Below are 27237 nucleotides of genomic sequence, written 5' to 3'. Positions count from 1 at the left end.
CTCATCTGAAGCGCTTATCATTTATTTTACCTTGAGTAAACTATCATTTAGGCAACGGGAAAATCCCCTACGTGATTTGGGCATATGTTCCAATGCAAAATGCATCGGAGCATGGTTCAACCATAGAAGGTGACCAATGGATGTTTGAATAGGGACATCTAGGAGGGATTGGGATTAAAAAAAATAATCAATACGACCATAAGAGTTATGAACAACTATGATAATGACTGTAGTCCCATTCCAAGGGATGCTGTGTGCGCTAGACATCTATTAATCGTGCAGAATGTAAAAGGGATTTAATATGCGTCATGGCCGAATGGGCAGTAGAAGACTTACTCGAGGATGTGCCCACAGACAGGAGAGGGCCACGTTTAAATCACTGCCCAAGACGAAGCAGGGGCCCCCAAAGGAGATCAATCTGTCAAGAACCGCAGACCGGAAATTACCTTGTTCTTGGTTAGGACTGTAGACCATAGCCACTGTAAAAAGATTGATATTTCAGTTTGAGGAGCACATATCGGCCATTGGCGTCTATGAGGGAATCTCGGACTTTGGGATGGAAAGACTTGTGTAAGGCTATAGATGTCCCCCTTGATTTAGCTTGTTGATTGGTGCTATGATGTCAGGTCTGGTAGAAATGACTATTGATAGCTACTACCAGTACAGAAATGGGTCTCTTGTAGGAGCAATATTTTGGATCAAGCTTTTTGGAAGTGATACAAAATGGGGCGTTGTCCACAAAGGAAACCTCTCTTAAAGCCCATGCACAAAAAAGCCTGCTTAGTTTGCCAGGGCCCATGCGGAAAAAATAAGACTACTGGGACTCTACTACTATTGAATGATGAGACCAAGATAAATGTTTTTGGAACTGATGGCTTCAAAACTGTATGTCGTTGCAAAGGTGAGTACTAAGAAAAATGCATGGTGCCTACAGTAAAACATGATGGTGACAGTTTCCTTCTGTGGGGTTGTATGAGTGCTGCTGGTGTCAGGGAGCTGCATTTTATTGACGGTATCATGAATTCACAGATGTACTGCTCTGTATTGAAAAAGAAGATGTTGCTATCACTCTGCCCCCTTGGTTGTCGTGCACTTTTCCAACATGACAATGATCCAAAAAACACATCTAAGGTTGTCTACAGTTATTTGTACAGTAATATGTGTTCTAACTATTTTATTTTGTTGGAGCTATGTATATTAATCTTATTCCTTATTTTTCTTGTCTTTTTCCCTTAGGAGCTTGTCGACATAAAAATGTTGCAGTGTAAACGAGTTGTAAATGGTAAGATCAAGAATGCCGAACTGGTGGCTTGTGTTGAGTGTTTTTTTTAAGCAGCCCCTGAAATCTCCCATATGTTATCTTATGAGTACATGTATACTCAGTTGTTTATAGTAGATTAGAGGCGGTTAAGGTTACAGGCATTTATTTGAAAGCAGAAAAATCATGTTCAGGACTGTACGTTACTGCAGGACTCGACAAAATCCGGATGCCCGGTCGCAATTGCGACAAGAAATTGTGACCTTGATCGCAGCGGGGAGGTGGGGGTGCACGGAGGCACAGGATCCTGTGTGTCCGTGTGCCCCCACCTCCTGCGATGGCCAATAATTAAGGCAGCGGCTTTGCGGCCTTGTGAAGGCCCAAGCTTCCTTCTGTGACCTGGCGCCATCTTATGGTGGCCGTTGGCATTACAAGTAAAACAGCAGTTCTAATGTGTTTTTTCACTGCCATCTGCTTCCCTCTAATTAGAACCCCCAAACATTATATATATTTTTTATTCTAACACCCTAGAGAATAAAATGGCGGTCATTGCAATACTTTCTGTCACACCGTATTTGCGCAGCGGTCTTACAAGTGCACTTTTTTTTGGAAAAAAAAATACATTTTTTTTAATGAAAAAATAAGACAACAGTAAAGTTAGCCCAATTTTTTTTTTATATTGTAAAAGAGAATGTTACGCCGAGTAAATTGATACCCAACATGTCACGCTTCAAAATTGCGTCCGCTCGTGGAATGGCGACAAACTTTTACCCTTTAAAATCTCCATAGGCGACGTTTAAAAAAATCTACAGTTACAGCGGAGGTCTAGGGCTAAAATTATTGCTCTCGTTCTACCAATCGCGGCGATACCTCACATGTGTGGTTGCAATAATTTTGCATACATGTGACACGCTGTGCACTGAGCAAAACCTTCAACCCTGCTAGCACTCATTTCCCAGTTACAATATAATTACTTGTATGAAGATTAAGATGATACTTACAGTTTTAGAAGACTCCTGTCTTAACTCTTGTTTTAAACTCCTGGTTTTTAACTCTTCCACTTGTATTCAAAAATCCCACTTCTGATCAGAAATTCCACACCAGATCTCTGCAAGGAGCCAGCTCTTATGGAGTTTTTACAGACACTTATATACTCACCTGTTAACAATTAAACACTCCCCTTAATTAGCAGAAAGAAAAAAAAAAAAAAAAAAAGCTGTTTAAAAAGTGTCAGAGAAAAAAAGACAAACAATTGAACACTTGCAGCAGAAACAGTTAAAAGCAGCTAAAAGCAAATCCTGTTTTTTAACTCTTCCACTTGTATTCAAAAATCCCACTTCTGATCAGAAATTCCACACCAGATCTCAGCAAGGTTTTGTTGCTAGCAATCCTTCCACGAACTTCCAGTAGTTCTTCCAGTGTCTGCTTGGAATCCGGGTGTAAAGGAGAGTAGAAGGGAAAATCCCGCTGCTGCCAACCAATTGTGATGGTATTAGAATGATATCCCCGTCAAAGTCTTCCCTTCTCCCCATAAAGAAAATCACCCCAATATTCCACGAGGAGGGATATTCCTGGAAATCACCCAATAAGCCACACATGGGTCACGCTTACTGCTGGAACAAGACAGACTTTAATGGTTTCTTCTCAGCTTTATATACAGTACCAGGCATTAAAGCAACAATGAGATCTCCACCCCCCCAATCACACACTAAGGCTAATTACTACAACATTCTAGACAGGTCGGCACCGGCCTATAATTATCATGTCTAATCACTGCACATTCCTTAATTAATGGCATCAAACAAACCACCTTCACACACTGAGTTTCCTAGGCAGACGTTTCGTCTCTGCATGCCGCTTGACACCTATTCACACCTCTGAGCATCAATAAATTTTAGACAGTGTTATCACACAATTAAAGGCCTTTCAAAAGCTAGCCTTATTTAACATATTAACTGTCTTCACAGAGAGATGAGTCACACATGAAATCACCTTTTCATCTAACACACAGCATTAAACTAGCAGGGAGAGAATTAGACTGAAGCATATTTGATATTTGCATAAAAGTCCGTCACAGTCGCCCCCTCAGAGGAACGGAGACGACGTGTGTGGCTCTTTCCCTGTCTCAGCCGTGCTACAGTCCCAGCCAGCGCTGTCAGCGTCTGAGGATTCCTTCACCCCCTCTTCACCATTGATTGCTGCGGGCTAGGGAACAGAAGCCCTAAGGTACTGTGTTTTCCTTTCACCATAGGAGCTGCTCTCTGAGTCCTGAAGCCTTAACCCTTTGTGCTCTCTGGATTTTGGATGATACCATCACTGACTGTATATTGTAGTCTATGCTGTTTATTCTATTTGCATTGATCACATGGACTATTATTTTATTCGTGTTTGGATTGGACTTATCATATTTTATTGCAACCAATAAATTGACTTATTGTTTTTACAATTTTTGGTACTAAGTTTATATTTGTTTGAGAGCCATGAGCGCTGGTTTTAGTGCGTTTCTACTTATGGAGGGTGTCAATGATGGTTTACTGTCAGGTCATTTAGTCTTTTCCCATAATTGTGATTCCTACTGAACCAGACTGAGAGACCATTTAAAGGCTCGGGAACCATTTGCAGGTGTTATGGCTTAATTAGCTGATTAGAGTGGGACATTTTCAGCCTAGAATATTGCACCTTTTCACAATATTAAAATTTTCTAAAATTGTGGATTTGTGGTTTTCATGAGCTGTAAGCCATAATCATCACAATTATGACAAATCATGGCTTGAACTATCTTGCTTTGCATGTAATGAGTCTATCTCATATATTGGTTTCACCTTTTAAGTTGCATTGGTGAAATATATAAAGTTTTGCTCGATATTAAATTTTTTCGAGTATCACCTGTAAATTTCACCACAGAGTCCAGTAGCGACAAACTCTGGTTCTCTCACACAATTTTCTATGTCTTTAGAGCCTCAGCAACATCGGGAGCATTTCCTTACACATGCTCATGATGAGATCCATAATGAAAACATAAAAAAAAGCTATCTACAGGCACATTGCTCTCTGCTGCTGCTTTCTCTTCTGTCACAGAATGGCTGAAATAGTTAATAATTTGCTTGTTTTTCCTTCATTGTGGGCATTTAGGAGGATCTCCTGATATCTTTAAAAAGCTTTTGTAATTTCAAATGCTCATAACTGCTGCTAAACTCACATAAACTCGGTATGTAAAAGCTGTAAAACTGACGTTTTTCACCTTTGATTTCCAGCTGTCAAGTTTCCAGTGTTCAGAAAAGGTTTTCAACTGCCCTGCGTACATAAGCCCTAATATAATGACACTTACCTGTCCAGGGGCCCAGCGCTGTCCTTAACCTAGCCTGTTCTTCACTGGGCTTCGGGTCCCTAGCAGTGGAATCTTGACAAAGGGAAACCGGCTGTAGAGCCTTGTGGCTGCGCTTTGTGAATGGCTGTGCAGTCTTCTGGTATCTGGAAGTTTTCTGGGAGCAAGGAAAGGTGGAGGTGTCTGTCTCTATGTGAGAAGTGATCTCAAAGCAAGTGTGAAAGAGGACCTGGTTGATAGAGAGTGTGATGAGGCGGAAGCTTTATGGGTGGAACTGCATATAGATGTGCGTAGTTCAAAGTTAATCATTAGCGTTTGTTATAGACCACCCAATGTTAACGAGGAGGTGGAGACTCAGCTCCTTGCACAGATGGAAAGGGCTGGGACAGTGATAATAATTGGGGATTTTACCTACTCAGAAATTGACTGGAGTAATGGCACTGCTGGGACAGTTAGGGGCAACAATTTACAAACCTATTACAGGACAATTTTATGGTCCAGTTTATTGAGGCCCCAACTAGGAATGATTCTCTGTTGGACCTTGTAATCTCAAACCATACAGAGCTTATTACTAATGTTCAGATAAAGGAACACCTGGGTAGCAGTGACCATAACATGATTTCATTTGATGTTCGCTTTAGGCAAGAAATACATACGGGAAAGATAAAAACACTTTACTTCAAGAGAGCAAATTTTCCAAGAATGAGGGCTGCTCTCCAAGACCTAGACTGGGAGGGAATATTGGCATCGAGAAACACAGAACAGAAATATGAATTCTTAAAAAAGACTGTTTGGGACCTCACTGCAAAGTATATTCCCATGGGCTAAAAATAAAACCTATGTGGCTCATGGTCAAAGTTAAAAAAGCTATAAACCATAAGAAAAGAGCGTTTAAAAAGGTGGATAAAGCACCTGGACCTGATGGAATTCACCCACGGATCCTAAAAGTATTGATCTCTTAATGACTAGAATAGTACCACTGGATTGGCGCAGGGCGAATGTGGTGCCTATATTTTAAAAAGGGAACAAAGTCTTTACCAAGTAACTATAGACCTGTTAGTTTAACTTCTATAGTTCGGAAGATACTGGAGCGTTTTAATAAAAGACCACATAGACGAGTTCTTGCTGAAAAAAAACTATTTAAGCAACAGACAGCATGGATTCATGAAAGATAGAAGTTGTCAGACAAACCTGATTTCTTTTTATGAAGAGGTAAGTAAAACCTTGGACAGAGGGGTGGCAGTGGACGTGGTATACTTGGATTTTGCAAAAGCATTCGATACAGTTCCGCACACACGGCTCATGTGTAAGGTAAAGTCTACAGGCTTTCAGAGAGTAGTGGTTAATGATTCTTACTCTGAATGGTCTAAGGTTATCAGTGGTGTACCCCAAGTTTCAGTGTTGGGACCCTTACTTTTTAATATCTTTATAAATTATGTTGGGTCTGGGATCAAAAGTAACATTTCTGTCTTTGCAGATGACACCAAGCTATGCAGTGGAATAACGTCCTTACAGGATGTCTCCAATTTACAAGCCAACCTCAATGCTCTGTCTAATTGGGCGACTATGTGGCAGATGAGGTTTAATGTTGATAAATGTAAAGTTATGCACTCGGGGGCTAAGAATATGCTGGCATTATAGTTACATAGTTACATAGTTAGTCAGGTTGAAAAAAGACACAAGTCCATCCAGTTCAACCACAAAAAAACAAAATAAAAAAACACAGTAAAATCCCATACACCCAACTCCATACCCACAGCTGATCCAGAGGAAGGCAAAAAACCCCAGCGGAGCATGATCCAATTTGCTACAGCAGGGGAAAAAATTCCTTCCTGATCCCCCGAGAGGCAATCGGATTTACCCTGGATCAACTATACCTACAAATCTTAGTACTCAGTTATATTCTGTACATTTAGGAAAGAATCCAGACCTTTCTTAAAGCAATCTACTGAGCTGGCCAGAACCACCTCTGGAGGGAGTCTGTTCCACATTTTCACAGCTCTTACTGTGAAAAAACCTTTCCGTATTTGGAGGTGAAATCTCTTTTCCTCTAGACGTAAAGAGTGCCCCCTTGTCCTCAGTGATGACCGTAAAGTGAATAACTCAACACCAAGTTCACTGTATGGACCTCTTATATATTTGTACATGTTGATCATATCCCCCCTTATTCTCCTCTTCTCAAGAGTGAATAGATTTAGTTCCTCTAATCTTTCCTCATAGCTGAGCTCCTCCATGCCTCTTATCAGTTTGGTTGCTCTTCTCTGCACTTTCTCCAGTTCTCCTATATCCTTTTTGAGAACTGGTGCCCAAAACTGAACTGCATATTCCAGATGAGGTCTTACTAATGATTTGTACAGGGGCAAAATTATATCTCTGTCTCTGGAGTCCATACCTCTCTTAATACAAGAAAGGACTTTGCTCGCTTTGGAAACCGCAGCTTGGCATTGCATGCCATTATTGAGCTTATGATCAACTAAAACCCCCAGATCCTTCTCCACTACAGACCCCCCCAGTTGTACTCCCCCTAGTATGTATGATGCATGCATATTCTTAGTCCCCAAGTGCATAACTTTACATTTATCTACATTAAACCTCATCTGCCACTTAGTCGCCCAATCAGACAGAGCATTGAGGTCGGCTTGTAAATTGGAGACATCCTGTAAGGACGTTATTCCACTGCATAGCTTGGTGTCATCTGCAAAGACAGAAATGTTACTTTTGATCTCAGACCCAATATCATTTATAAATATATTGAAAAGTAAGGGTCCCAGCACTGAACCTTGGGGTACACCACTGATAACCTTGGACCATTCAGAGTAAGAATCATTAACCACAGGGCCATGGCGTGCACGTGCACGTGAGGACGTGGCGTGCTCGTAGGTGGGGGGAGTGAAGAGCTGCGGGATTGCCGGGTATGGGGACGGACGGACCGCGCTGACAGGGAGAGGAGAGGAGACGGCAGACAGCAGCAGCCTCTGCCCGCACGCTGCCTACCTACCAGAAGGCTGATCAGCTGGAAGCCACGGACGCAATCGGCGGGAGCGGGTCATGGCGATGCACGGGCTGCCGCTACTTCGATGCACAGTGTAGCCACTCTGACACACAGCCGGCAAGGATTGGAGACGGATGGCCAGGTCCAAAGCAGTGAGCGGACTATGCAGCGGGAGGATTGAGGCAGCCAGGTCCAAAAAAGTCGGACGCCTACCTCCACCAAGGTCTGCTCCCGGATGCCTGCACCCCCCTCAGGTATAAGCACAGAAGACAGAGGCACGGAGGTAAGGTAGGGGAAACCCCCAGTGGGAGAGGAGAAGGTGAGCGGAAAAAACATCAATGCAGTAAAAAGATCTGGAATTACGCTGCTGTTACCTAAGTATTTGGAAAGCAAAAGTGTGTTATGGTACTTATTGGCTGTGATTAAAAACTGAACATAAGTATTAACTGACAAAACATTAAATCGATATAAGTAAATCAAAAAGCACTTAGCACTTTAAAGCATTTCATTCTGAGGTTCTGAGGGAAGATTTGGTGTACGGCAAGGACCCGGTGGAAAACCTGGAATATGGCAGGGGGTGAGGAGGTGGAGAGGGGACTCTAAGGAACAGAGGTAACTCAAATTTTAAAAAAAATCCTGTGATAACAAGAGACAACCCCTCCCCCCCCCCATAAAGTCCTCTGCAAGGTATATAAATGGAATGAGATGGTATGATATATATTATCCACTATATGAGCATTGGGGACAAAATGGTTGGAGTAGAAGAGAATTTCAAGATAACCAGCGAGACAGTGTTAAATCACATGGAAGTCAGCTGCTACTATCGGTAACCGGCTAATCAGGCTATTAGGCTATTAGCTGGGTGGACTACCTGTACCCCCCCCGCTTCCTTCGTCTTTTTGAAATACCCAGAATAGATCAGGTATATAAGGGTAGATTCAAAAATAACATATCTCTTCCTATCTCTTTGGATGACCCGGGATAAAAAGGGGGTGGACAAGGACATATTAACCAATGGAATGGGACCACCTACTCGTTAATTGGGAATAGGCAAAAACTGCGGAAAATAGCCTGGTCTCCTCCTTGTTTTTTCTTTTTTTTGTTTTTTCTGCTTTTTTTTAGCTTGGGCATATAATCCTAAAGGGGGTCCATTTCCTTGAACCTTCAGGGTCCATTTGAGCCCGCGGACTGAGGATAATTATAATTCCCCCTCCCTTGGAAAATCCCAGGTGCTATCAGGCCTGGATCCTCCTTGTTCTCCCTCTGGAGACCCCCCCCCCCCTTCTCACAGGACTGGTTAAAAATTGAAAGGGGAGGGAGACCTGAAGGCAGCTAGAACACAATATTAAATAAAAATTAGGAATCTCCAGGATATTCGGTCCAGGAGTGTGGTATTCTGACAACTCTGACTGAAATAAAGTGGGGGGAGGAAGGGAGGGGAGAGAAGGGAGAAGGGAAAAAAAAAAAAAATCAAATATACCCCAGAAACCCGGGTCCGACTTAGTCTGACACCCCAAATTGGACTTAATTCACTAATCTAAGCTTTGCACCAATAAGAGGTCAAGCTGGGGAAGAGAATTAGAAAGAAGGAGTCTAACATGAGCAGGATGACGAGTAGATCAACAAAAGGGGGACCTTCAACTACTCCGAGTAATACAACAGCAACAAGCTCAATAAGGCCATTTGTGACCAGAGGGGAAAGTCCGCGAGCCCCTGGTACCCAGGGAATAACAAAGCAACAACAAATGAATAAAGCAAAGAAGACCGAAAATAAGAAACCCCAGAGCAATACTTCCAGGGAAATATCCATAGAGGAAGGACCTACAGGGAGTGGACTGGAAAGCAGCAGGATGGAGGATCGAAGCGTAGACACTCAATCCCCCTCTAAAGGAGAAATGGCAGAGATGCTGTTAAGACTGGAAAACGTAATAAAAGCCGAAATACAGAACCTGCGGACCGATTTTGGCCATATGCTCTCCAGATTGGAAACAGCAGAGGAACAAATAGAGAAACAAGTACAGGAAGCCAATACATTAAAAGCCCAGATTGACCAGATTCAATTACAACAAAGACATATTCTCTATAAATTAGAGGATCAGGAAAACAGAAATCGGAGACAAAATTTGAGGATAAGGTCCATACCAGAGAAAAGGGGTGAGGACCTCAGGATAATAACGCAGATGATATTTAATCCAATACTGGAAAGAACTGCAGATAACCCAATCAGGATTGAAAGGGTTCATAGAGTAGGAAATCCGAAAAGAGTGACCTCTGAGCGATCAAGAGATGTCATAATAAGGTTCCGATTCTATGAAGAAAAAGAAGCAATCTGGAAGAAGTTGAGGGGACAACCCCCGATAGTGTTTGAAGGGATGGATTTGCAGATATTCACCGATGTGGCCCCAGAAACCTTGGCAAGGAGATGGTTGCTAAAACCACTCCTAAAACAGATGTTGGATTCGAATATCAAGTATAATTGGGGTTTCCCTGCCTGCTTAATTGGAACAAAAGAGGGGAGATCAGCGACACTGAGATTCCCAGAGGACTTGAGTGAATTCTGTAGGAAATTAGAAATTCAGGTCCCTGACATACCGGGGTGGGGGTAGGGGAGGGAGGGGAGAGTGGAAGCCCCCCCCCCACTTTCTTTTTTCCCTCTCCTTTTCCTTGTTATTATTTCTCTTTTCTTGGAGTCACCTTGTGGGCCCCTTCTGAGGCCCCCGGTTTCTCGCTATACTTGTATTTTCTTTTTGGCCTGGGGTCCCTGTACCCCCCCCCTATCCCGGGTAGATAACCCGGGAGAGGGAGAGGCAATCTCAGACCCCACCTAGAGCAAATCTGAACCAAGACATGGAAAATGGTTCAGAGGTCTTAAATAGGCCAAATTGGGAGGGTGGGAGGGAGGCAGGGGAAGGGAGAGGAGGGGGGAGAGAGGGAGGGGAGGGAGGGAAGAGAGGGGGGATGGGGGGAGGGAAGAGAGGGGGGGCGGGGGGAGGGAAGATACCCTATCTCACCAAAACAATCAGAAGAAAGCGTAACCTGAAGAAAAGAAAAATGTTAGACCTAGACTTGGGGAAGAAAGCAGGGAGGAAAAGGATAAAAAACACCAAAGATGCCAGTAATTAAATGTCTATCATACAACGTAAAAGGCCTCAATAGCCCATCTAAGAGGCATAAGGTGTTAAAGGAGCTGAAGAGGTACAGGACAGACATTGCCTTCCTACAAGAAACCCATCTTACACTAGGATCAAATATAAGGTTATACTCCCCCGACTTTCCCATATGGTATTATGGAGATACTATCTCTAATAGGGCTAGAGGGGTAGCGATTGGAATAGCGAAGGGGACATGGTTTGTCCTGACAGACAGATTGGCAGACCCAGAAGGGAGATTCCTCTTTTTACGAGGAAAACTGGAAGAGGCGGAATATACTCTCGTAAATATATACGCGCCAAATACCTCCCCGATGAAATACCTTCTGGGAATATTAGGGAAATTAAAAGATTTCGGGAGGGGAAAGATAATACTGGGTGGGGATTTAAACTTCTGTATGGACCCAAAGGTTGATAAGACACACCAGACATCGGAAACCCAAGAGAAACAACTAAAAAAAGTAAAAGATAGCCTACATAGAAGCCAACTAGTAGACACATGGAGGATCTTTAACCCGAGCCAACGAGATTTTACATTCTATTCCCAGGCACATGGGAGCTATTCTCGAATCGATCACATTCTTGTGGAACATAGAATGTTGGAAATGGTGGTCGAGACAAGAATAGAGACCATGACGATATCCGACCACGCACCTATTAGTATATCCATAAATATTTCAGGTAATCAAAGACCCTATCAAAATTGGAGACTAAACGAGGAACTACTGATTGAAGAGAAAAGCTTATTGAGGGTTAAAAAAGAATTAGAAGAGTATTTTAAGATAAATGAGACAGATGAAATTTCAGCAGCAACATTATGGGATGCCCATAAGGCGGTGATAAGAGGGGTTTTGATCTCTGAAGGAGCAAGAAGGAAAAAAGAAGAGAAAAGTAAAAGGGAAAAACTAATAGAGGAGATCTTCAACCTAGAACAACAACACAAGATAATGGGAAAGCAACGAGATTTATACTTGAATCTAGTTGACAAGCGGAACAAACTTAAAGAATTAATGGATCAGGAAACAAGAAGGGAATTTAATTCAATAGCAAGAGAAAGATATAAATGGGGAAATAAAACAAGCAAACATCTGGCTCGGATGGTACAAAAAAAGAAATCAAGGAACCATATAGATAAAATCAAAAACGGGAAAGGAGAGGTCTTACACACAACAAAAGATATCGCAGAAACATTTCGACTATACTACGAAAAACTCTACTCGGTTGAACAAAAGAATTGGCTAAAAGGTGAGAAAGAAAAAAAGATCATAGCATTTTTAGAAGAATCAGGATTATCAAAAATCAGTCAAATAGACGCAGAAGGGATGGACAGGCCAATTACGGAAAATGAAATCAAAGTAGCACTAACAAGCTCAGCCTCAGGTAAAAGCCCGGGCCCAGATGGCTTTACAGCAATGTATTACAAAAAATGCAAGGAGATACTCATACCAAGGCTATGTCAGTATTTTAATGGTCTTGGAAAGGAGTATAACCTAAGTAAAGAGGCATCAGAGGCAACTATCACCATCATTCCGAAGGAGGGCAAAGATACGGGAAGTTGCTCGGGCTACCGGCCGATATCTCTGCTAAATACAGATTTAAAACTGTTTGCAAAGGTACTGGCCGGGAGAGTTAGACAAGAAATGACAAAACTGGTGCACCCGGACCAGACGGGGTTTATCCAAGGAAGAGAGGGAAGAGATAACGGAGTAAGAACACTCCTGATAATTCAGAGAATGAAGGCAATGGGGTCCCCAGGCCTTCTCCTGTCGATAGACGCAGAAAAAAAAAAAAAAAAAAAAAAAAAAGAATCATTAACCACGACTCTAGGGGGAGTACAACTGGGGGAATCTGTAGTGGAGAAGGATCTGGGGGTTTTGGTAGATCATAAGCTCAATAATAGCATGCAATGCCAAGCTGGGGTTTCCAAATCGAGCAAAGTCCTTTCTTGTATTAAGAGAGGTATGGACTCCAGAGAGAGAGATATAATTTTTCTCCTGTGCAAATCAGTAAGACCTCATCTGGAATATGCAGTTCAGTTTTGGGTACCAGTTCCCAAAAAGGATATCGGGAAACTGGAGAAAGTGCAGTTAAGGGCAACCAAATTGACAAGAGGCATGGAGGAGCTCAGCTATAAGGAAAGATTAGAGGAACTGAATTTATTCACTCTTGAGAAGAGGAGAATTATGCCTAGTACACACGAGAGGATCGGAGGACCGTTTCCGCGGATAAATCCTCTGGCGGATTTTGATCTCATGATTGTACTAACCATGAGATCAAAATCCCTGCGGAATTCCCTCCGCGGTGACGTGTCGCGCCGTCGCCGCGATGATGACGCGGCGACGTGCGCGACGCTGTAATATAAGGACTTCCACGCATGCGTCAAATCATTACGACGCATGCGAGGGATGGAATCGGACGGATGGACCTGCTGAGTCTGTACAGACCAGCGGATCAATCCGCTGGACTGGATTCCAGCGGATAGATTTCTTAGCATGCTAAGAAATTTTTATCCGCTGGAAATCCATCGGCCCGAAAAAAATCCGCGGATAAATATCCGCTGGGTTGTACACACCAGGGGATCTATCCGCTGAAACCGGTCCGCGGATACATTTCAGCGGATCGATCCTCTCGTGTGTACGGGGCCTAAGGGGGGATAGGATTGTGACAGACTCACCCGGGACATCCCTGAACCATCTTATGTCTAAAATCATCCTTTGTCCACTAGGGGCATAGGATGATTTAGAAATGATATCTTGGACTACCTGAGATGGGATTATTTAATTATTATCCACAATATATTCCAGGATATCTGTAAGAACTATTTACAGGTTGTTGATTCTGAACTCAACGGGTTAATTGTAAGAGTGATTCATTCAACATGTTGGGACACATACTGTTAGGCCTCGTACACACGACTGGATCTATCCGCTGGGATTGATCCGCGGATCAGTTCCAGCGGACAAATCCGGTCGTCTGTACGGCCTAGCGGATATTTATCCGCGGAGATTCCTCCGGCCGATCGATTTCAAGCAGATAGAAATTTCTTAGCATGCTAAGAAATCTATCCGCTTGAATCGGGTCCAGCGGATTGATCCGGTCATCTGTACAGACTCACCGGATCAATCCGTCCGCTCCCCTCCCTCGCATTCGTCGTAATGATTTGACGCATGCGTGGAAGTACTTACCTTCCAGCGTCGCGCACGTTGCCGCGTCATCGTTGCGGCTCGACACGTCACCTTTCGATCTGATGGTGAGTACAGCCATCAGATCCAAATCCGCCAGAGGATATCAGATTGACACCCCCCATCACCGATCGCCGCGCTGCGCGCCCCCACGGGCGCTCGCGGGCATTAAAACCTGCAGGACGTCAATAGACGTCCAGTCAGGATTTCAGAACCACTTACCAGACATCAATCTGTTATTGACTGGGCGGGAAGTGGTTAAGGCAGTGGTTCTCAACCTTTCTAGTGCCGTGACCCCTTGATAAAATTTCTCAAGTTGTGGGGACCCCTAACAGTAGAATTTTTGTAGCGTGGGTTTTCAGCACCTAGGGCCAGACAAGTAATGTGCGCCCCTAGCCCAAGGACATTTAGAGATCCCCAAGTCCCTTACACTCGTACAGTATTAAATCCCTTCTGGTACATTTTAGGATGTACCACTCTCTCTATGTTCTCCTTTCTTTCACTTTTATCTCTCTATCTTAATTTCTTGTACCCCCCATCCCTTTCTCTAGTCATCTTTCCTGTTCTCTGTTTTCTTTGTTCCACCCCCTCTTTTCCTCTCCCTTCCATGTATTCTCTACTTTTAAATGGCAAATCTAATCACAGGTAGTGTTACTCAATGTGTCTCCAGCTCTGTGGTGTCTCGCAGCAGTGACACCTATGCCAAAATCAGGAGATAGGGTCTCCTCCAGCCCTTCCCACTTCACATTTCTCACCAGTCAGCTGACCTCTAGTATATAAATAGATATAATAAATTATAAACAAGCGCGCAACCAAAATTTCAATAAAGTGTCATTATAGAAATCCTTATGTGAAATAGTCAAATCAGTAATGATTGTGCATATAAAAATATACACAAAAAAACAGTGAATAACAACAAGAGGCAAATATATTCAAAGTAAATTACCGTATTTATCGGCGTATACCGCGCACTTTTTTGCCCTGAAAATCAGGGCAAAATCGTGGGTGCGCGATATCCGCCGATACCCGCTTCCCGCGCTGTGTTCGAACCACTGCGCCGACATATACCGAGCGCAGTACACTCGGGTATAGTCGGGCAGGCTCGGCTCCTCTCGCGTAAAAGACGCACAGGACGTGACCGCGAGAGGAGCCGAGCCTGCCCGACTATACCCGAGTGTACTGCGCTCGGTATATGTCAGCGCAGTGGTTCGAACACAGCGCGGGAAGCAGGGATCGAGCGGGGAGGACACCACGATGGCCGCAGAAGGACGCCGGACCGGACGAGGCCGCCGATGGACGACGGGCATGACGCGATGGACGACGGGCAAGACACAGACTAGGGGCATCCAAACTAAGTATTTTTTTTTTCCAGGAATTTTCCTTCAAGTTCGGGGGTGCGCGCTATACGCCGGGGCGCGTTATAGCAAGATAAATACGGTATGTGCTAAAAGTTCATTGTGTGAAAAACGATAAATTTAATCAAACTAACTGAATAGACCTATCAGGAATACATCTGACATATCCTTCAGCAAAATAGATATAATCGCATACAGCTATACAAAAAAGGAACAAACATGTACTAAATAGACAATATAAATAAATCATTTAGGACTGCATATATAAATCACTTCAGATTTCATACAGAGAATGTATATTTGCATATGCAAATATGTTTCATACACGTCTTTTATCCTTGTATTCACATTCTCTGTATGCAATCTTAAGTGATTTATTTATGCAGTCCTAAATGATTTATTTATATTGTCTATTTAGCACGTTTGTTCCTTATTTGTATAGCTGTATGCGATTATGCGGGAGAACTTTCTTTAAAGAGGGAGCTTTTTCTCGCATACATATATCTATTTTGCTGAAGGATATGTCAGATGTATTTCGGATAGGTCTCTTCAGTTAGTTTGATTCAATTTATCCAGTGACTACGGAGGTGGGGTTGAAAAATATCACTTCCGGTGTCCTGGCTGCCTTTTAAGTATATAAGTGTGATGTGCTGGCGTGGGAAGTCAGCCTCCGTTCCCAGTTGAAGCCATTTTTGGGGAAACGCGTCGGGTGGAGCACCATTTCCTAACGCCATCACGCTCATATTATTCAGCTTTACGTTTGATCCTTGGCTGATGTGCAAAGGAACTCGTCGTGCATTTTATATTTTTTTGCTGTGGACACCTGCTGTGAAATTTATTTTTATTTTTTGGTTGTTGTGACACTTGACTGTTTTTTTTTTAAATAAACCTCCAATTTTTGATATACTTCACCATGAAGACTCTATTGTCCCTTTTTTGCTGAGCCTACTATTCCCAGATCAAGTGCCTGGTAAAGCTGAGTGGATTCTGCCTGTTTTTCCTTCCTGTGTGGTGTGATCCGATCTGATGAACAGCTGAAGGTGATATCCTCTGCCCCACAGCCATGCTGTGAACTGAATGGGCAGGCAATGCTCCAGGAGCAGCCCAGTTGGGCGGCCACAGGCTCCAGGGACAACCCTGCTGGATGGCTGTGAAAAGGCTGAGAGTGCTGCAGGCTTTAGGAACAGCCCCGGATTTGATGACCCCTGGCAAATTGTCATTTGACCCCCAAGTTGAAAACCACTGCTTTAAGGGCTATAGGGGCCACGCGCGTGCCCACGTTGCGACTCCGGAGCTGATACGTGCAGCCGCAATGTACGCCGGACACCAGCGATCACTCCTCAGAGAGCCAGAACGGGGATCTGTCAATGTAAACAGATCCCCGTTCTGTCAGGGAAGTAGAGAGAGATCTGCTGTTCCTTGTGATCTCTCTCCACTCCCATGTAGTCCACTCCCCCCACAGTTGGAAACCTCTCCCTAGGCAACACTTAACCCCTTAATCACTCCCTAGTGTTAACCTCTTCCCTGCCAGTGACATTTACACAGTAATCAGTGGCTAGGTTTGCTCTGATCGCTGTATTTATGTCACTGATCCCAAAAAAAAGTGTCACAAGTGTCCGATCTGTCTGCCACAATGTTGCAGTCCCACAAAAAATCGCTGATCACGCCATTACTAGTAAAAAATATATAATAATAAAAATGCCATAAATATATCCCCTATATTGTAGACTCTATAAATTTTGCGCAAACCAATCAATATACGCTTATTGCGATTTTATTTTTTTACCAAAAATATGTAGCAGAATACATATTGGCTTAAACCGATGAAGAAATGTGTTTTCTCTTGGACGGACACAGCTCCTCTATTCTTGACCTTAGGGTTTATACACCGTCTATCAGGAGAGGACTAGGCAGACATGTTAACCACTTAAGCCCCGGACCATTTTGCAGCTAAATGCCCAGGCCAGGTTTTGCGAATTCGGCACTGCGTCGCTTTAACAGACAATTGTGCGGTCGTGCGACGTGGCTCCCAAACAAAATTGGCGTCCTTTTTTCCCCACAAATAGAGCTTTCTTTTGGTGGTATTTGATCACCTCTGCAGTTTTTATTTTTTGCGCTATAAACAAAAATATAGCGACAATTTTGAAAAAAATGCAATATTTTTTACTTTTTGCTATAATAAATATCCCCCAAAAACATATATACAATTTTTTTTCCCCTCAGTTTAGGCCGATAAATTTATAGCGTTTACAAAATAGGGGATAGTTTTATTGCATTTTTATAATTTTTTTTTTTTACTACTAATGGCGGTGATCAGCGATTTTTTTCGTGACTGCAACATTATGGCGGACACTTCGGACAATTTTGACACATTTTTGGGACCATTGTCATTTTTACAGCAAAAAATGCATTTAAATTGCATTGTTTATTGTGAAAATGACAGTTGCAGTTTGGGAGTTAACCACAGGGGGCGCTGTAGGAGTTAGGGTTCACCTAGTGTGTGTTTACAACTGTAGGGGGGTGTGGCTGTAGGTCTGACGTCATCGATCGAGTCTCCCTATAAAAAGGATCCACTCGATCGATGCAGCCGCCACAGTGAAGCACGGGGAAGCCGTGTTTACATACGGCTCTCCCCGTTCTTCAGCTCCGGGGAGCGATCGCGAGGGGGCGGCTAAAACTAATGGCCGCGCCCTCGTCCCGGATCGCTCCCCACGGGTTAACGCCCGCAGCATGTACCGGGGGGGGGGGGTCCCGATCGAACCACCGACCCGCGGAAAGGCGGGGACGTACATGTCTGTACGTGGCATTCTGTGGACGTATATGTACATGCGGCGAGTCACAGTGGGCCATGGCCGACAGCCACTCCAAACTGCTTGGGTAATGAGTCTGTCCAGAATGCATCCAGCAGACCCTGCAGGATGGTTAAGTAGGGTTCCACCAGTTTCGGCAGAGTGGAACAGTTCGTAATTTCTGGGTAGGTCAACTAGGGGGTCGCTCACTCTCCCTTTATTCTCTCTCTGTCCCTTCCCTCCTCCCCATGCATCTGTGGTGGCTGGGCCTGCTGCTGTGTTCCTGACCGAGGGTCGTCCGGGGGGTGGGGCTCTGGGTCCTGGCTGGTGGCTGTGCTGGGTGTCTGGGGTCCGCTCTCTATTGTGGGTTTTGTCTGGTCTGCCATGTTGGGGGCTTTCGCTTGGAGACCCAGCGTGTTCGCATCCTTTTTTATTTTCCCTCAGTAACGATCGGTGGCCATTTTGGCGCAGCCGGCGCCATTTTCTTGCAGCCACGCTAGTTGTGTTGCTGCAGCAGCAGGCTACCATTTTCTTGTAGCTCGCGCTCTTTTTCCTCTTTTTTTTTTTTTTTTTTTTACCCCCTATCCTCCTGATGGGCGGATCGCCACTTAAAGTACAGACCAAAAGTTTGGACACACCTTCTCATTCAAAGAGTTTTCTTTATTTTCATGACGATGAAAATTGTAGATTCACACTGAAGGCATCAAAACTATGAATTAACACATGTGGAATTATACATAACAAAAAAGTGTGAAACAACTGAAAATATATTTCATATTCTAGGTTCTTCAAAGTAGCCACATCTCTAGGACTGTTAAGAGGAGACTGTGTGAATCAGGCCTTCATGGTAGAATATCTGCTAGGAAACCACTGCTAAATAAAGGAAACAAGCAGAAGAGACTTGTTTGGGCTAAAGAACACAAGGAATGGACATTAGACCAGTGGAAATCTGTGCTTTGGTCTGAGGAGTCCGAACTTGAGATCTTTGGTTCCAACCCCCGTGTCTTTGTGCGACGCAGAAAAGGTGAACGGATGGACTCTACATGCCTGGTTCCCACCGTGAAGCATGGAGAAGGTGGTGTGATGGTGTGGGGGTGCTTTGCTGGTGACACTGTTGGGGATTTATTCAAAATTGAAGCCATACTGAACCAGCATGGCTACCACAGCATCTTGCAGCGGCATGCTATTCCATCCGGTTTGCGTTTAGTTGGACCATCATTTATTTTTCAACAGGACAATGACTCCAAACACACCTCCAGGCTGTGTAAGGGCTATTTGACCAAGAAGGAGAGTGATGGGGTGCTGCGCCAGGTGACTACCTCTTGAAGCTCATCAAGAGAATGCCAAGAGTGTGCCAAGCAGTAATCAAAGCAAAAGGTGGCTACTTTGAAGAACCTAGAATATGAAATATATTTTCAGTTGTTTCACACTTTTTTGTTATGTATAATTCCACATGTGTTAATTCATAGTTTTGATGCCTTCAGTGTGAATCTACAATTTTCATAGTCATGAAAATAAAGACAACTCTTTGAATGAGAAGGTGTGTCCAAACTTTTGGTCTGTACTGTATGTAAGGGGCATGCCTTTATTGCATATTTGTGGTGATCATCATTGTTTTACATGTCACCGCTGTTTGTAATGCACTCGGTGGTCCGGTAGTGAGGCTTGGGAGGCACAAACATGTCCCGTGTCTTCGGCCAAAACGAGGCCTGGAAACATAAGCACTCAGACAGTGTTTTGGCATGTAAACAGCGGGTCATTAAACTTTTGATATGTAATATAGAGTTACGCTATGTGGCCATTTTTTTTCTTCTATTATATGACACAACCCTTCTTCATCTATTTGGGATTCCCTCGACCATCATTTTCTATGAGACAACCCACTAGGAAGTCACACTTCCCTATCCTGCTGGTGTTTTGTCATCTCTTTTGTCATCCTGAAGTCCATAGGATCGCCCAAATTACTTTGTGGTTCCACCATGCATGCCTTTTTGACCCATTGAACGTAGGTTCTCTAGGGTCCATACATTCTGGTAAGCCTTTTACCTTGGGGTGGTTCCCTTCACTTCATTACTTCTTCATTTGCACAGATCTGCATGGCTTGAAGTCGTCATCATATTTTGAACTTTGTCAACACTGAAGTTTGATCACTCTAATGCTCCATACACACCATCACTTTATGTGATGAAAAAAAACGACATTTTCTGTGAAGTAAAAAATGACGTTTTTGAAACTTCAATTTTCAAAGACGAAGTTGCCTACACACCATCGTTTTCTCACAATGTTCTAGCAAAGCGAGGTTACGTTCACCACGTTTTTCCATTGAAGCTCCCTTCATAAGTAGCTTCTAGGCATGCGCGGGTGAAAAAACGTCGTTTTAAACAACGTTTTTGCTACACACGGTCAATTTCTGTGAAGTAAAAGTTGACGTTTTGAAAAACGACACATAAAATTGAAGCATGCTTCAATTTTTTTTGGTCGTTTTTTAGAAGACATAAAACAACGTTTTCCCCCACACACGGTCAATTAAAGTGGCGTTTTTAAAAACGTCATTTTTTTTCATCACATAAAGTGATGGTGTGTACGCGGCATTAGGATCAGAAGCAGTATTTTTGTCTTTGCATTTTTGCACCTGTTTTGAATTTCCTGCATATAAACTTTCACAGTGTGCTTATGGAGACATTTCTATTTACATTGTTCACTATCAATATTTGAGCACTTTATTCATCAAGTTTTTACGTATTTATTCATTTTAGTATTCACATATTTATTTATTCATTTACATATTTTGATTAGCTCTACACTTTTTTTGTTTCCACATTGTTGCAGTTTGTCTACTTGGTATGTCAGCAGCTTACCCTTAAGGCAACGCGGAATTATTCTGTATACCACGCTGTTTCTAATGCAGCCGGCAGCCATTTTCTTGTCGCTTGCGCTCTTTTTTCATGAGGCGAGCGGCACCCATCTTGTTGTAGGTCTAGCACTGGTTTTGGCCTCTAGCGCTGAAAATGGTCATTCTGAACGGTGCGAAAGGCAGATCACCTCAGGCACACACTGTGCAGGGAGATGGAGCAGACCGCAGCGCTGAGCAGTGCCCGGGTCAGGGCAGTGAGTTCCTCTGGGATATACCCCTCAGTCTGTAGCAGCAAGGAGGGTGGGCTTTTTTTTAGTGTATCTTGACGGTGTGTGGGCGTAAGGGGGGGAGGAAAAAGCACCTCCCCACCATCATCTGGGGAAAGCTCTGATTCAGACTCGGGCCTGGCCGTGGCACAGGGCCCCTGTTCTGATGTGCCAGAGGATGTGGGCCAGGACCCTTCGGACAGTGAGGAAGACTCTGTGTCCAGGGCAGTGCAGGAAAAGGCGCTTGTTTGAGCACTTATTACCGCAGTGCGGGAAACCCTCTAAATTGGAGGATGCAAATGGGGCATCTACTGAGGTGCCAGTCCGTTTTGGGTCCCGCAAGTCGACACGCACCGCTAATGTTTTTCCTTACGTGACTTATTTTGATAAGTTTATAGACAAGGAATGAGAACGACCGCAGAGGACCTTTGCGGTCCCAAAACACATGGCGGTCTGTTACCCTTTTGAGGAAAGCTTTTTGAAAAAATGGGCATCTCCCCCGGTTGTGGACTCCCCGGTGTCTAGGTTGAACAAGTTCACCACAATTCCGGTAGAGGGAACCCCTGCATTCAAGGACCCTACTGACAGGAGGTCCGAAGCGGTGGCCCGGTCAATGTTCACCATGCTGGGGTCAGCATTGCGACCAGTATTGGCCGCAGCCCTGGTGTCAGACTCTTACTGAGTGGGCAAAATTGTTGCATCGCGAGCTGGAGAAGCAACAGACTTCCCCGGTCTGTGTGAAGTTGGCCGATCAGTTGGTGCATGGCCTTACGTACGTCTGCGATGCAGCCTTGGATACAGCTCCCTTGCTCTCCAGAGCCTCAGTATCTGCTGTGGTACTACGTCACCTGATTTGGCTAAAATGCTGGTCCGCGGACCAGATTTCCAAGAAGGCTCTGGCGGATTTACACTTCCAGGGAGAGAGGCTTTTTGGAGCCTCGCTGGATGACAATAATAAGAATGCCACTGGGGGTAAGAGCACGTTACTCCCACAATCCAGAAAATGCAAGGAGCCACACCGTAGGCCAGGACCCTCCTTTTGTGCTCAGAAGCAGTATTTTTGTCAGTCTGGGCCCGCAGGTAAGCGTTCCCAGGCTGAAAAGGGGCCATAAAGCGTCCCTGGATTCGCTAGCAAACAAATCTGCAACGGCATGAAGGTTTGCCCCCGCCCGACTCTCGGGTGGGGGCTTGCCTTCCCGAGTTTGCAGCTCGATTGACCTCCCTGCCTCCCGACCAGTGGTTTCATCAGGGTGCAAGATAGTTTCTTTTTTTGTCCACCAAACAGATTCTTTCCCTCAAACCTTCATCATCTTCCGGCTCGTCGGAACGACCTATTGGGCGCAGTGCAGGACCTGCTGAGGCGCAGGGTAAAATTACCTGTGCCGCTGCCGTAAAGGTTTCAGGGATTCTACTCCAATCTGTTTGTAGTCCTGAAAAAGGACGGGGTCCGTCCAATCCTGAATCTCAAGGCCCTTAAGTTTTTGTGAGGGTACGAAAATTCGGGATGGAATCAGTTCGCTCTGTGGTAGCTGCACTCAATCTGGGGGATTTTCTGGCGTCCTTGGACATCAAGGACGCATACTTGCATCTCCCCATATATTCCAGGCATCAGAGGTTTCTGCGCTTTGTGGTCGGGGACAACCACTACCAGTTTGTGGTTCTCCCGTTTAGCCTGACATCAGCACCAAGGTGCTCGCTCCGATTCTGGCCTTGCGTAGACAGGGCTATCATGGGCTACTTGGACAACCTCCTGCTCAGAGACGCTTCAGGCTCAGAATTAAAGAAGGATGTGGCGATCGCCAGTCAGACTCTTTAAGAGTTTGGTTGGGTGTTGAGCCTACAGAAGTCGGTGTTGTTGCTGACTCAACGCCTGGAGTACCTGGGCTTAATTCTGTACACCTCAGAAGCGAGAGTTTACTTCCCCTTGGAGAAGTTGCAGACTCTTCGGTCGGCGGTGAAGCTGTTGGCATCCCTCAGGTGGTTGACACTGCGCTTCCGCATGCGAGTCCTGGGTCTCATGGTGGCCACTTTCGAGGTGGTACCGTATGCTCAATTCCACACTTGTGTCTTGCAGAAGAAAATCCTGTCCAAAATCGGTTGTCCCTGGATGTCCAAATCCGGGTGAGTCAACTAGTCAGGGCTTCCCTGGTATGGTGGCTGAGATCTCCAACCCTTTAGTCCGGGAAGTCGTTCTTTCCTTTTCACTGGACGGTGATTACGACGGACACCAATCTGTTTGTAGTCCCAAAAAAGGACGGAGTCCGTCCATTCCTGGACCTCAAGGCCCTCAACACCTTTTGTAAAAGTACGAAGGTCCAGGATGGAATCAATTCGCTCTGTGGTCGCTGCACTCCATCCGGGGGATTTTCTGGCGTCCTTGGACACCAAGGACGCATACTTGAATGGAAAGTTTGGAAAACTTTTATTTCCTGGCAAAGGAAATACGGTTTAGATTCCAACTCCACTCCCTGTACATTGGACTTTTTGCAGAGGGGAGTAGAGAAAGGACTCTCTGTCAGCACCCTTAGGGTTCAGGTTACTGCCCTGTTTTTATTTGCAGAAAAGAGACTAGTGGAAGGTCCTTTAGTCAGAAGGTTCCTTTCAGCTAGATCTAGACATGCTTCCAAGGTCGTCAAACATGTTCCTCCCTGGGATCTGACGTTGGTATTAAATGCTCTAACAAGGGCTCCTTTTGAGCCTTTGCATGAGGCTTCTCTGAAATAAATTTCTTTGAAGATTTCCTTCCTTTTGGCTATTACGCCAGCGAGAAGGATTTCTGATTTACAGTCTCTTTCCTGTTAAGACCCCTTCCTGGGGATTCTAGAGGACAGGGTAGTGATTAGGTCTGATCCTTTCTATTTGCCCAAAGTATCTTCAAACTTTCATAGGTCCCAGGAGGTAGTCCTTACTAGTTTCTGTGCCTCTCCCAAGAATGCAGAGGAGGAAAGGTTTAGTCTTTTAGACGTGAAGAGATGTCTTCTGCTTTATCTAGAAAAATCCAGTGGTTTTAGAAGTTTCTCCCAACTGTTGGTTTTGTTCAGACCCAAGAAGTGGTCCAAAGCATTATTATCTAAAGTTCTATTGCTAGGTGGATTAGGGGAGCTATTTGTGAAGCATACAAAGCATCAGGTCGCACCCCTTCTAAAATTAGGGCTCATTCAACAAGATCCATGGCCACGTCATGGGCAGAAAGAGCGGGGGCATCATGATATGAAATTTCTAAAGCTGCTGTCTGGTCCTCCTCTCATGCATTTGTCAAACATTATAGAGTTCAGATGCTTTTCAGCCAGGACCTCTCCTTTGGTAGGAAAGTGCTTCAGGCTGTCGTCCCTCCATAAGCTATAGAATCTTGTTTATCCTCTTAAGTAGCTGTCCTGAAAGGTGAGAGGGGAAAACCCCCGTTAGACTTACCAGTAACAGTATTTCCAGGAACCTTCCAGGACAGAGTCTATTCGCTAGATTCAGATAGGTTTACGCCGGCGTATCAGTAGATACGCCGTCGTAACTCTGGCTTTCGTTTTCCAAATCCAGGGTGGCTTTGGCCAATTATGGCTCAGGGGGTTTAGTACAAGCCCCACACTATAAAAGGCAGCAGGTTGGCCTTGTGTAGTGTGTTGCGGTGGTTAAGAGAGAACAGAGAGAGACAGAGAGAGTGTCATTTTTTGCAGGCAAATAGAGCAGGCAGGCAGGCTTGTCAGTTAGTTAGTGTGTAGAGGATATATATGTATCCCAGGTGTTGTATATATATTTATACACTGTATAGTTTAGCTAGATCAGCTCTTCCTAATTTACTGGCAGGCAGGGTATTGTGCCAGCTGCAGTATTCTCACGTGGTGTATTGCCTGTGTCCTCTGTAGTTTGCACCTAAAGCTACTTGGTGTATACTGCACGTGTGCTCTGTAGTTTGCACCTAAAGCTACTTGGTGTGTACTGCACGTGTGCTCTGTAGTTTGCACCTAAAGCTACTTGGTGTGTACTGCACGTGTGCTCTGTAGTTTGCACCTAAAGCTACTTGGTGTATACTGGCCGTGTCCTCTGTAGTTTGCACCTAAAGCTACTTGGTGTGTACTGCACGTGTGCTCTGTAGTTTGCACCTAAAGCTACTTGGTGTGTACTGCACGTGTGCTCTGTAGTTTGCACCTAAAGCTACTTGGTGTATACTGGCCGTGTCCTCTGTAGTTTGCACCTAAAGCTACTTGGTGTGTACTGCCGTGTCCTCTGTAGTTTGCACCTAAAGCTACTTGGTGTGTACTGCCGTGTCCTCTGTAGTTTGCACCTAAAGCTACTTGGTGTGTACTGCCGTGTCCTCTGTAGTTTGCACCTAAAGCTACTTGGTGTGTACTGCACGTGTGCTCTGTAGTTTGCACCTAAAGCTACTTGGTGTGTATTGGCCGTGTCCTCAGTAGTTTTTTTTTTCAAATATACATTTTTATTTCGTTTTCCAAAACATAAAAAACATACAGACATACATAAAAAAAACTACAATACTGTCCAAAAAAAGTGCAACAAAAGGGATATACACATGTTTGTCACGGACAGGGCCGGATATTCGTCTGGTATAGGAAGCACAGCATGATCAAGTATCAACTGTAAAACACATGACTACCTGTCCAGCCTCCTCCCCATGCACCAAGCATTAGCCTAGGCACAACGGGTAGGCAGCAACACCATAACATAACTATCAGGAGAACAATTCAATTGCCCTGTCCAGGTCTCGTATGTCATTTTATGAGAAATACAGATAGACAGAAAAAGGGGTGAAGAGGGGAGGGGGGAGGTGAAGGGAAGTAGAGGGGTAAATGGGGAGCTAATGAGGGAGAGAGAAGGAAAGGGGGGGCGGATGGGCGACCCAGGGTTGTGAGCATGTCAACTGCCGTGACGGTCGTCGGAATCACGTCTCCTGATCAGATTAGGAATTAAGCCTTGCTGACCCTTCATCCGAGAAGATATAGATGTTCCAGAGCCTCCACGCCCGAGAGTGCTTCTCCTGCTTGTTTTGGGCGGTGAGGACCAAGTCCTCCAACCGCTTGATATCCTCTACCATTCGCATCCACATGCCCACCGACGGGGGCAACCTCTTCTTCCACCTAAGAGGAATACAGGACTTAGCCGCGTTCAGCAGATGTCGTACAATAGATTTCTTGTAACACCGTTCCGGGATCATGGTGTCAAGAAGTAGAAAAAAGGCCGACTACGTGGTCGGTAAATTTCTGGGTGATCGTAGCGACCGTTGACCAAAATTGTCGCAATCGGGGATTTCCAAATGACCCCATTTTGGAAAGTAGACACCCCAAGCTATTTGCTGAGAGGCATGGTGAGTATTTTACAGCGCCCATTTATTTTTGAAAATTAAAGAATTTTTTTTTTCAACTTTCAAAGTAAGATCTGCAAAATACTCACCATACCTCTCAGCAAATAGGTTGGGTGTCCTCTTTCCAAAATTGGGCCATTTGGGGGGGTTTTGTGCCATCTGGGCATTCCATGGCCTCCGAAACTGTGATAGGCAGTGAGGAGTGAATTAAAAAATTTACACCCTTAGAAAGCCTGAAGGCGGTGCTTGGTTTTTGGGGTCCCGTACACGGCTAGGCTCCCAAAAAGTCTCACATGTGGTATCCCCGTACTCAGGAGAAGCAGCAGAATGTATTATGGGGTGTAATTCCACATATACCCATGGCATGTTTGAGCAATATATCATTTAGTGACAACTTTGTGCAAAATAAAATAAATAAAAATAATTCTCTTTCCCGCAACTTGTGTCAAAATATAAAATATTCCATGGACTCGACATGCCTCTCAGCAAATAGCTTGGGGTGTCTACTTTCCAAAATGGGGTCATTTGGGGGGGTTTTGAATTGTCCTGGCATTTTATGCACAACATTTAGAAGCTTATGTCATACATCACCCACTCTTCTAACCACTTAGCCCTTTCTGACACTTTTTGTTTACATGAAGACATATATTTTTTTTTTGCAAGAAAATTGCATTGAACCCCCAAACATTATATATTATTTTAAAGCAAAGGCCCTACAGATTAAAATGGTGGGTGTTGCAATTTTTTTTCCACGCA

The 27237-nt window shown here is 44.4% G+C and overlaps 1 protein-coding gene across 7 annotated transcripts in view; it reads left to right on the top strand.

The window, feature by feature from the left end:
* Window positions 1-27237, top strand: part of DUS2 (dihydrouridine synthase 2) — a 901714-nt gene that overhangs the window by 52445 nt on the left and 822032 nt on the right. For all 7 annotated transcript variants that reach the window (XM_040328788.1, XM_040328789.1, XM_040328790.1 and 4 more), the window contains one exon: window positions 1237-1282. In XM_040328788.1, coding sequence (XP_040184722.1) covers window positions 1237-1282 — 46 coding nt within the window. The remainder of the gene's footprint in view (window positions 1-1236; window positions 1283-27237) is intronic.

The sequence above is a fragment of the Rana temporaria genome, chromosome 11, assembly GCF_905171775.1.
Source record: "Rana temporaria chromosome 11, aRanTem1.1, whole genome shotgun sequence".
Classification (NCBI taxonomy): Eukaryota; Metazoa; Chordata; class Amphibia; order Anura; family Ranidae; genus Rana; species Rana temporaria.
This window is presented reverse-complemented; position numbering and strand designations above follow the sequence as displayed.